The sequence below is a fragment of the Mastomys coucha genome, unplaced genomic scaffold (genome assembly GCF_008632895.1).
Source record: "Mastomys coucha isolate ucsf_1 unplaced genomic scaffold, UCSF_Mcou_1 pScaffold5, whole genome shotgun sequence".
Taxonomy (NCBI): Eukaryota; Metazoa; Chordata; class Mammalia; order Rodentia; family Muridae; genus Mastomys; species Mastomys coucha.
The window spans coordinates 102,156,143-102,167,769 of NW_022196911.1; the positions used below are offsets into that span (position 1 = coordinate 102,156,143).

Genomic DNA, 11,627 nt, shown 5'->3' on the forward strand with positions numbered 1-11,627 from the left:
ACTGCTGCACCCCAGAGGAGGGAGGGTCAGGTTGGACTTGGAACCTGAGTATCTCAGGCGGGAGCAGGTATTGGTGGGGTGGAATCAGAGCTTCCTATAGAGGAGGAGGAGGCCAGGCCTACCTCTCCTGGCTGGTGGGGCTAGTGTTGGGAGTGGGCCCAAGAACATGGGCCTACCCTGGGTGACAGCTGCCTGCCCCCCACCCCCAGTACAACAAACTACTGACCTACATGAAGACAGCATATAATGAAGCTGAGGTGTGCCTGGATGAGGGTCCCTGCTTGCCCCTGGAGCCTGGTGAGCAACTAAGCCCTGCTCCTGACCTCAACTGGGTCCCCTTGTTGATGAAGGATCACCTAGGGTGGGTGAGAGTAGAGGTAGGAGAGTTTAGGATGCCATGTGGCTCCTATCTGGGCACAGACCTCGAAGAAATCATGGCCACCTCCAGGGACCAGAAGGAGCTGCTGTGGGCCTGGCAGGGCTGGCGGGATGTCGTTGGTCGGCAACTCCGCCCTGTCTTCGAGGACTACGTACGTCTCAGCAACAAGGCTGCACAATATAATGGTAAGCAGACTGGACATAGCATCTTGGGTCAATGCCCAGGAAAAGCATGAAGCTGAATCTGCAGAGGACTCAGGCAGCAGCAGAATTGGTATTGGCTGTGCTCGGGATCCATGAGTCCTGTAACTGGGCCTTGCAAATAGACATAGAGCCTGCACTATGGGCTGGGAGCTAAGGAAGATCCTGAGGGTTTGTAAGTGAAAAGACACATGTCTGCCTCATGGACTTTGGGGGCAGTCTGATTAGGAGGTGAGCCTCATCCAGTGCTCAGGCACCCCTAATATCGCTTAATGTGAAGCCATGGAGGGAGGGGCTGCTGGGAACAGCGGGGAAGGGTAGAACTTCAGGTCTATGCTCAAGGCAGACCTCTCTGACATTTATCCGTGCTGGAAAGATGAGTAGAGGACAGGAAGGCAGGAAGCAACGAAGTATCTACACAGAGACTGTGGCACAATGGGTGGAAACCATGGATCAGAAAGAAACCCACACGACCACAGGGTTTTGGGTGATTCTGGACATAGCAGCAGGAAAGGACAGGGCCTTGCAAGGCATGGCCAGGAGCTTGTACCATAGGGTGGGCAATGCCTTGGGAGGTGGTGTTCACACCTAAGACTCCTGCAGAGCAGGGAGGTGGGTGGGGACGTTTCTTTGGAGTGTGTCTGGGTCTCCTCCCTGCCAGGCCATTGGATGCTGGCTGTCATGGTGAACACTACTAAATAAGTCTCTTTCCCTGTCCTAGGATACGAAGACATGGGGGCTTTATGGCGATCCAAGCATGAGTCTGATACCCTGGAGGAAGATCTGGAGCAGCTCTATGAGGAGCTGCAGCCTCTCTACCTGAACCTACATGCCTATGTGCGCCGCTCACTGTACCGCCACTATGGGCCTGAGGTCATTAACCTGCAGGGGCCCATCCCTGCCCACCTCCTGGGTAAGGGCCAGACTAGTGGCTGTGTGAGGATGCGGGGGGGGGAGGAAGCTACTCTTTCTTCTTCTTAGCTTCTTCACCCCCTTTCCAGGGAACATGTGGGCTCAGTCCTGGAACAATATCCTAAATCTGGTCCTGCCCTATCCGGATAAACCTCCTGAGGACATCACAGCGATCATGAAGATCCAGGTCAGCACTGAGCCTCTGGATATTGCCCCTCCTCCATCCCTCTGTCCCACAATGCCCCTAGGCCAACGGGCAACAGAACCACAGTACCTCTTTTTCTCACAGCACTGGAAGCCTGAAAAAATGTTCGAAGAGGCAAACTTATTCTTTACCTCTATGGGAATGCTACCCGTCCCATCTACGTTCTGGATGAAGTCTATGCTGGAGAAGCCAGTTGATGGGCGGGAAGTGGAGTGCCACCCGTCATCCTGGAACTTCTACAAGTTCAATGACTTCAGGTGTCTACAGCCAGTATGGTCTCCATCCAGCATCTTTCTCTTACCCCTCTTCTGGTTTCTCACTGGCCATGTAGCAAGGAGTAAGCAGGAGAGAGCAGGGGTTGGGAAAGTGGGGTGAGATTCAGAAGCACGGGAGAGAAGGTGGGTGTGGAAAGTAGTGGTTATAGTCACAGGGTGGGCACAGGGTCTAGAGTGGAGAAAGACGGTGTAGCCAAGGCCCTTCTGGTCTCCAGCTTGATGGTCCTAATACCTTAATGAAGTTTGAATGAAGAACTTTTCTGTCTCTAGGGCATCCCCATGCTCCTTGACTCCTACTCTTTAACTCTAGGGTAAAGAAGTGCACTGAGGTGACCTTAGAAGACCTGCTCTCCGTCTTCCACGAGATGGGCCATATCCAGTACTTCTTGCAGTACCAGAACCTCTCTGTAATCTACCAAGAAGGTGCCAGCCCAGCCTTTGAAGAGGCTGTGGGGTCGGTGGCCACCCTCTCGGTCTCCTCCCACAAGCACCTGCTCGTCAGAGGTCTACTCAGCCAACTGCACCTGGATTCAGGTGACAGAAAACAAAGGGTCACAGGAGGGTGGCCTAAGCTGGGGCTTTAGCTAGGGCTGAGGGGAACTAAGGCCTTAGGGTGAGGCTGAAGAAAGGGAACACCAAGAAGCTGCTTCCTCACTGCCCTGACCTCGTCCCCAGAGGAGGAGGTCAACTTCCTGTTAGGCATCGCCCTGGAGAAGATCGCCTTCATCCCGTTCAGCTACATGATAGACAAGTTTCGTTGGAAGGTCTTTGATGGCAGTATTCCAAAGGACGTCTACAACCAGGAGTGGTGGAACTTCAGGTGGGGAAGATGGCTGCCTGGTAAGAGCGAATGTTGATGTCATGGGAACCTGGGGTAGTCAGGCAATGTGTGCTGTTTGCTGTCACCAAGCAAAGAGACATACAGACTAAAGTGCCATGACTTAGGTGGCCATGAGGCCTGGTTCTGAATCTGGTGGCAGCGGTGAGCAGATCTCTTAACTTCCTAGGATTCTGTCTCATCTGTGAAATAGGGATGCCAGCAGTGACTCTGTCTGCTCGGTGGGTGGGCAGGAATCTCACACAATCAGCTAGGTGATTTCAATCCAAGAACAGCAGAGGTGAGGTGGTGCATACCCGTAATCCTAGCACCTGGAAAGTGGACATGGGAGGATCAGGAGGCAGGAGGAGAGGACAGAGTCTTGCAGGCATGGCCAGCAGCTTGCTGCCTACATAGCCAGTTGGAGGTCAGCCTGGACGACATGAGATTTTATCTCCAAATGATGAACCCCCGCAAAAAAAAACCAAAAAGGCAAAAGCCTATGCTATAACAATGACCAACAAGCAGGCTCCTGCTGCCTGCTCCCTCCACAGAAGGCCAGCAAAAGCGATGACAGACGACAGAGTACTTTGCCTACTAGAAAGACTTTCCATGGGGGAGAGGAAGGCCTTTACCCCAAAACACATGCATGCCTGCTGGACCCTTAGCATCCACAGAAAAGCTCAGCAGCTGTCAAGCAGCTCAGTTGATCGGACAATACATGCCCATAACCTAGGCTTCTCTAGGTCCATCAGGCATCACACTACCAAGTTCGAGTTTCTGGACATGGGGTGGCCTACATCAGGTTCCTGTGATCGTTTAGACTCTGTGTCTGCCCTATAGGTTGCCATGGCTCAATGCACTTACAGCAGCCAGCACTCAGAGGTCACATGACCCATGTAGCACGTGACACGTCTAGTCTGACCGCTCTTTCCTTAGTTCTGCTATTCTCTAGTTTTTTGGTTTTGCTTTTTGTTTTGTTTTGTTTTTGTTTGTTTGTTTGTTTGTTTGTTTTTAGACAGGGTTTCTCTGTGTAGCCCTGGCTGTCCTGGAACTCACTCTGTAGACCAGGTTGGCCTCAAACTCATCTCCCAAGTGCTGAGATCAAAGGTGTGTGCCACCACACTTGCTTTCTGTTTTTTTTTTCTTAGCACTGTTTAGATTAAATAACCTGGTTCCTAGTTTATAGTCTGATCTCATCACTAGGATGGATGCAAGCAAGGCTCTGACCATACTTGGTCCCTGGATGGCATCTCCACAGAGATCAGGCCAGTGTTAAGAAGGAATACTCATGAACAGTCTACATGCTCAATCACTGTTAACCACTGTTATTAAACTTTCTGATTCCTGATTCTGCATGTTCTCACTTATCTAGTTGATGAAAATGCACTGAATGGCCTCCGCAAGCCAGGCCCAGACAGGCTGGACACACACACACGGGCTTCAAACAAAGCTCTGAGAACCTCCCAGGACCCATGGCCAAGCCCCTGTCTCTCTCCTACCAGGTTGAAGTACCAAGGCCTGTGCCCACCTGTCCCTCGGTCAGAAGATGATTTTGACCCAGGAGCCAAGTTCCACATCCCTGCCAGTGTGCCCTACATGCGGTAAAGGTCTGGGCCCTGTTGGCAGAGCTGGCTGGGATCTGGGAGACATGGGGACTGGGTGGAGAAGTTCCAGAAAGTGCAAAGATGGAACCTTAAGGCCACTGAGTGCCCCAGCAGGTCTGGGCTTCCTACACCAGGTCTCCTCTCCAAAGCACATCTTCTCCTTCCTTTACACAGGTACTTTCTCGGTCTAGTACTGCAGTTTCAACTTCATGAAGTACTCTGCAGGGCCTCAGGCCATGTGGGCCCTCTGCACCGGTGTGATATCTATAACTCCAAGGTGGCAGGGAAGATGCTGGGGTGAGTGCACAAATCCCCCAGGTTTTTTTCAGCTTCTACTACCTCTTTCATAGGGAGTCCTGGCTTCAGACTCTCCCTAGCCCCAAAGGGCCACCCTAGGCCCCCTGAGCAACCGCACTGAGCTGACATTCTGGTGGAAGTGCCTTCTCGTGGCAGACTGCATTCTCTCCTACATTAACACACAAGCCTGTTTTCTCTCGTGTAGCCTGCTGTGATCAGAGACATATGGAGCACACAGGCATGCACATATACAGTAAATGTACTTATCAATGAAAAGCCAGGGTTGGTGTCTTGGCCTTCTGATTTAGCTACCAGAACCCCCTTATTCTATCCTTGTGAATGTCTGGATGTGTTTGAGGCATCCTTGGGTCATTTGCCTTTTCTGACTCCTCACTGAAGTGCTCAGCTTGGCTCCCAGGCCAACTGAAGTTACTTTTACTGCAGCCTCTTGACACACTTCTGGCCAGCCTATGGTCCACTTTGACCTTCTGGTCTTTTCTAATGCACTTGATGTTTAGCCCGTTCCTTTCCAAATCTGTTGTTGTGGTCCTAGGTTTTGCCTTGAAGCCAACTTGAAGGAAATAGGTGGAGGGCAGGAACTGAACGTGCAAAGCATTTTCTCTGCTAGCTGGACTCTGAGTTCTTTATCCATGTTTCAATTGGTAGCTCTTAACTTTGTAGGGTAGAAGGTTGTCATTGGCTTTTTACAAGTGAAGATCAGAGAAGTGACTTGATTGTGTGCCATTCATTTAGCAAGCAGGAAATTCACGCTATGAATTTGGAACTGGTTGCAAAACAGTTGCAATCAAGAGATGGTTAATCTGTCCCTTGCTTCACCAGCTATACTCCTGGTGAAGACCCCGGATTCCAGGCTTGGACACCATTTTCTGGGTGTCCGAAAAAGGGGAAGTGTCACCTCCATCAGTCTGGGGGTGCAGGCCCTGGTGAGATCACATCGGGTCTTCTGGTTCCAAGGCCAGCCCTCCCACCATTGAGTTGGGGCATCTGCCCACTGGCTGGGTCTTTGTCCTCTTGACTGCTATTGATTTTGATCTGTTTCTTTAATTGTTCAACTTTGAGTGTTGTTTCTGCCTTGCAGAGAGTTAGAGATACATGACCTAGTATCCCCTGCATGCATTTTAGACTATTAGTTGTACTTCTGGTTTTTCTGAGATATGGTCTTGTCGCCCCCAGGCTAGCCTCAAACTTGAAATCCTCTCACACCTACCTCCCCGGCATACTGGGGTTACAGGTATATGTCACTCCACCTAGCTTCCTTTATATGTGTAATGAGGTTATCTGTGGCTCCTCCATGCCCTTCAACCACCTGTAAACACCAATGGAACAGAAGGATTAGTCCTCTGGGCTTTGTTTCAAGAGAGGTCCAATGACATGAGCACCATCACCACCCTCACCACCACCCTCCTTTCTTTATACATAGGCATATGGATGTATACATATGGATGTATGCCCACACATACAAGTGGGCTCTTCATTCAACCTGTAGCTGCTTGTCTTGTTCACTTAGCATTTACTTAGAGCATGGTTGATGAGTCTTCTTGTGTCCAGCAGAGGGCAATAGACTGTGAAATAAACGAATCCTAAACTACTAAAAAGGAGGCTGGACAGAAGAGACTTTGGCAAATATGAAGAGGGTCAGGAAGTTCAACCCGAAACCAAAGAGAAATGTCTATCCCCAAAAGCAGACATGGAAGAAAAGAACGTGTTTTCTCCCAGCAGCCCGTGTCTAACTCCCCTGTATGCCTCTTGCTTGGGGGAACACTTGACATCAGTCGTTCTCTCTACTTCCCTTTCTTACCCTACCCAGTGTACACAGGACTCTGTTTGACCTAACCCCAAAGCACATTGTTCATCAGAACCCCACCCCCGACCCAATTCACTGTCTACACCCCTGGTCCAAAAAGATGCCTGAACATCTTGCCTGCCATTCACTGGGTAGTGGGCAGAAGAGAGCCTTCTAAGAAAGGGAGTGTTATAAGGTTTGGGGGAGGTTTAAATGACGACAGAGTGGATCCCAGGAGAAGGAGAAGGGGAAGTGAGGAAGGTGGAGGGGACAGGAGGCAGGTGTTACCAGGCCCACTTTGACAGCTAAATAACATCCTGATGGGGGAAAGGTCTCACTTTGTAAAAGAGAAAATTCATAAAATGGCCAAATGTGAGGAGCCTGAGACCCAAGTCCTAGTACACTGAAGACAGGGCATGGAGATGTTTATAGGCTTGGGTGTGGGGAAAGGTGGTTGAATGTTAAGAGAAGGTGAAACAGCTGAAGCCCCCAGGTTCATGGGGATGAGGATGGAGCAGGGGAAAAGGGAGATTCTTTCCCAATCTTCTACCTATGGTAGCTTTCGTGTGCTTTTGCTCTCTGGACCCATCATCCTACATCAAGTGCTGGGCTGTTTCTGATGGGAATAGAGAGTCAAAGTGGACCTTGGATCGTTTCTTAAAGTCCCCCAGCCATGTTGGCCCTGCCATCATCTGTGGATTATACTGCTGTTTTGGAGACCGAGGCAGTGTCCAGCAACCAGTGCTAAAGCCCTTTATTAGCTGTGTGTAGCTGAGCTCTCTTCACACAGCCCGACAGCCTGTGGAGCAGTTTCTTCATGGTCAGAGTCTCAGGAGTCAAAGCTATTCTCCCAACTGTGTGTGGTGGCACAAGTTTGTAACCCTAGCAACTAGAAGGTCATGGCAGGAAGACCATGAGTTCAAAGTTAGCCTGGGCTACACAGTGAGATCCTGGCCTACACTAGGTTGTTTTTTTTTTTTTTTTTTTTTTTTCTCTACCAGGATCCAGCATCTGAAAAACTCTCAAATCATTTGGGAATTGTGACTTATTTTATTTTTACTTATTTCACTCTTGTTGACTCTTTGTCTTTATTCTCTATAAATAAATCTTAACAGATTTTCCCTCAGTGATTTCTTTTCTTCTTCCTGTCTTCCTTGTTTCTCTTCTTGAAATTCTGGGGAACTCAAACCCAGGGCCTTACACATGCTAGGCAAATGTGTCTCATGGTTTCTGCCAAGTATCTGCCGGCCTTCCGTTCCCACATCTGACTCTGTTGTTTATCAAGTAGCATGACAAATCCTGCAAATTACAAATTCCTTCACCACCTTGTGACTTGATACTCATTACCTTGATGGGCAGATGTTCATGGGAGCTCATGTTACGGATGAGAAGACTAAGCCTGAGAGAGTTTAAATGTCTAAGGTTATATGGTCAATAAGTAGCATTGCTGAGTTTTGAACCTGTGTGCCCCGATACAGTGAGCTCTAAGCTTCCAGCTCCCACCCTTTTCCTGATCAGACCCTGGAACAACAGGTTGAGAAATGTCAACATCTGTCCAGTGCTATTGTTTGTTGAGGCCTGGATAGAGCCTGGAGCTCTGGCTTTAGCACCCTCTGCACCGTCATGGTAAATGCAGTGAGCCTGCCATCTGCCACCAAGCCCTGGGTGTGCCTCAAGACAGCTATTTGTGCAGCATGCAAGTGTTACACAGAGAACATCCTTTGCTCACAGCACTTGAATTCTCTCAACCCTTCCTTATGTGGCCAAGAAGGACTGAAGGGCTGTTGCTACATAAAATACATCAGCAAGAACAGAGGCTCTGTCTGGCTGCCTGTTTGAATGGAGAATAAGGATGCCCACAGTAGGAGATAACATCAATCAGCAGCAACAGTCGGTATTTATTGCTTCGCAGCATGGTAGCAACCCTGCATGGTTGCTTCCACTTACAGAGGTGAAGCTTAGATGAGTTATTTGTCCAAGGCCTCCCAAGGATAGAACTGATAGCCACATCCAGGTGAGTCTTGCTTCCAAATGAGTGATGGAATCTACTGTGCTGAGGGCTCTGGGGTCCTGGTTGGCAACGTGAGGAATTAAAGTTGTGTTTACTCAGAGGAGCCACCCCTGCTGACATTCCCACATGGTCTCACAAGACAACTCTACTCCCCTAGGGATATCCTGAAGCTGGGCTCCAGCCGTCCCTGGCAGGAGGTCCTAAGGGAGATGACTGGAGAGTCCAATATATCCAGCAAGGCCCTCTTGACCTACTTCAAGCCACTGATGAACTGGCTGGTGGCTGAGAACGTGAAGCAAGGTGACATCCTCGGCTGGCCAGACTTCAGCTGTTCTTTTGAAGGTTGGACAAAGCTGACCCTGGCCTTCGCTCTAGTGCAGATCTAGGCCCTGTCCTATCCTGCTAGTCAGTCCGTGGCCTGCCTTGAGCCAGACAGTAGAGTTGGGTGACCCCCATCTGTACTAGGCCCGGGGCAACCTCAGCCAGGTCCAAAGTCTACTCTCCTTTCCTACTCAGTGACTTACACATCATCCAGCAAGGCTGCCAAGCTTGGTCAGAGGGTAGGAGCCCCCAGACTGGGCTCTGTGAGTTAGGTCACTCTACCCACATACATCTTCTCTTCCTTTTGCTTTCTCATGCCCCCTCACTGCAGGATAGTTCTCCCCCCCCACCCCCCCCACACACACCTGTGGCATGAGGCTGAGAGAGAAGACTGTGGCCATCATGTCCTTCCTGGCTGCCACAGGGGACTCAAGGGCCACTTCCCTCAGGCTTTCTTACTCTATAAGACTCTATTTTTTTTTCCCCACAGAAAAAATCCTAAGCAAAGTGTCGTTTCTGGGTTCGGAGACAGAGCCCGGCCAGGCATACCTGGGGCAATGGGTGTTGCTGATTATGAGCTTTGTCATGTTTCTCCTCATCCTGGCACTGGCCTTTAGGCTGCACTACTTGGAAAAACAGTCCCTGAACACAGACAAGGTGACACTTAAGACCCCGCCCTACACCTACTTCCTGGGCATAGCCATGGAACCCCACCAGGTGGCCCGAAAACAGTGGCTCCTGCTGGGTCTCTGCATCATCCTTATGCTGTGCTGTATTGGCCTGCTCATTCGGATAGTCATGCAAAACAACACACAAAACACAGAGAAGAGTCCATGGATGAAAGATGAAGGGCAGAGCTGAGAGGAGCCACCATGGAGACCGGTGAGAGACTGGGGTAGAGGATGTCTGAGACAGACAGGCTAAGAAGGGTATGGGCTGCAGGCATAGTGCCCAGCTGTGACTGGACACAGCTGTGGCAGATCTGTGAGCGTGTGGTATGACGGTGTTTGCAAAGCTGTGAGGCAGGCACAGGTGACTGACCTTGTGTGATCTATGGGTGTCCTGGGTTCTGGACCAACCCTACTTTTTTTCAGTGGCTCAGAAACAATGGTTTTAGTGAGTCAGTGTCTGTGTCCTTTTGAAGCTGACTTTGCACCAAGCCACACGAGAACTAACCTTCTACGCATCCTTGTTTTGTTCAGGAGTTTAGCTATGGGGCTTGTCTAGAGCCGCAGGCTCCAAGGAATCTCTAGAAAAAGGACTCACTGCCACCCACTTATAAACTGTCCTTCAGTGGGACCAGACATTCCTTTATGAATTGCTGATGCCCAGTTCCTGAGCGCTGTGTTCTCTATACAGCCTACCACACTCTGATGATCCTTTATCGTGCCCTTTCAGTCTGCATAATCCAGGCCCCAAAAAGGCTCTTTGTTTGACCACCTGAAATGCAAGTAACCTCACAAAACTGCCCCATGGCTCTCCCCACCCTAGCCCAGGCCCTCGCGAATGGAGACAGTGGGTAGCTGGGCACCGAGCCAGGCGTGATTAATGATCAACTTCTTTAATATTTAAACAAAGCTCATCTCTAGTCACTCTGCTCCGGAGATGGCCTTGTTCAACACACACACACCTGCTGCCTGGCCCGTTGCCCTGGAGAGCAAGCACAGGGCAAACGGCACCTTTCCAGGCTCAGTGGGGGAAGGGAGAATGGGGACAAGATACCATGAGGAGGTAGTTGGGATTTGGTGTTCTAGGGGTAATCTTGGGAAAGGGGGAAATGGCCTCTGCCCCCACCCTTTTAACCCTTTCTACCTTGCCTTCTGACCATAGGAATATCATACTCAATATTTTCAGATAAATCAGAGCTGAAGCTCTGGGACTCCTGGGAAGCCTGGGAGTCAGTATCTGACAGAGAATAGGGGAGGCTTGAAGGGAAATAAATTACAACCAGAAGCCACAGGGAAGAGGCACCAGGTAGCCCAAACATGAGACCAGCTTTTCTTAGAGATCTGAATGCTAAAGTCACAGGTTGAGGAGACAGGTCAACAGAATGGAATTCCCTGATCCCTCTCTCTGCCCAGGTCTCTAGATCTCTCTCCCATGTTCTTCCAAACTCTAAACCATTTCTACTCCAGGATCAGATGCTACCGCACCATTGTTTGATACCTCTGCATTATACTGTCATTTATTTATGACTATAATGCCTTTATTTGTCCTTGTTATTAGATGTTAGGTCCATGAGGCTTAACACACATCGGGATTACTCTGTGTACTGTGAGGACCGGTGAGACGCTTGAATGAATAAGCAAATGAAAGAATATCTCACTGAGTAAGCCACTGCTGCTGACTGTATAGGAAACAGTGTCCCCATTTCTCTTCCACAGCCAGCCTGCTCCTCATATTCAGGGACAGCCAAGACAACTCTGCTCCCCTCAGGGCAGCCCTCTCATCTCTCAGCCACTGTGGCCGAGGTCCCCTACCAGGTATTGTGACTCTGCATGGCAAGGGCATATCCATTCCAGGACTCCAAGCCTCTCACCTGAACTACAGCAGAGGCCTCAGTGAGCTTCCTTGGCCACCTCCCTTCCCCCATCCACTTTGTAAAGTTTATATTTCTGCCAGAATATTTCCTTCAAAGGTCTTCAAATTTCCTCCTGAACATCAGACTTCTTAAGAACTCAACTGTCCATCAATTAAATCTGGATGTTCAAACTAGCATTGGATGCTGTTGATCAATTTTTTTTCCTCTGCGTTTTCACCTCTCCCATTGCCCAGTTCAGCCCCTCTGCACTGACACCA

The 11,627-nt window shown here is 49.9% G+C and overlaps 1 protein-coding gene across 3 annotated transcripts in view; it reads left to right on the forward strand.

Moving 5' to 3' along the window:
- Positions 1-11,546, forward strand: part of LOC116078573 (angiotensin-converting enzyme-like protein Ace3) — a 12,527-nt gene extending 981 nt beyond the window's left edge. For all 3 annotated transcript variants that reach the window (XM_031353884.1, XM_031353885.1, XM_031353886.1), the window contains exons 4-15: positions 210-297; positions 421-564; positions 1,301-1,492; positions 1,581-1,678; positions 1,781-1,953; positions 2,282-2,505; positions 2,647-2,791; positions 4,294-4,392; positions 4,570-4,692; positions 8,665-8,849; positions 9,319-9,710; positions 11,213-11,546. In XM_031353884.1, the coding sequence (XP_031209744.1) occupies positions 210-297; positions 421-564; positions 1,301-1,492; positions 1,581-1,678; positions 1,781-1,953; positions 2,282-2,505; positions 2,647-2,791; positions 4,294-4,392; positions 4,570-4,692; positions 8,665-8,849; positions 9,319-9,689 (1,842 nt within the window). In that variant the 3' untranslated portion in view covers positions 9,690-9,710; positions 11,213-11,546. The remainder of the gene's footprint in view (positions 1-209; positions 298-420; positions 565-1,300; positions 1,493-1,580; positions 1,679-1,780; positions 1,954-2,281; positions 2,506-2,646; positions 2,792-4,293; positions 4,393-4,569; positions 4,693-8,664; positions 8,850-9,318; positions 9,711-11,212) is intronic.
- Positions 11,547-11,627: the final 81 nt, after the last annotated feature.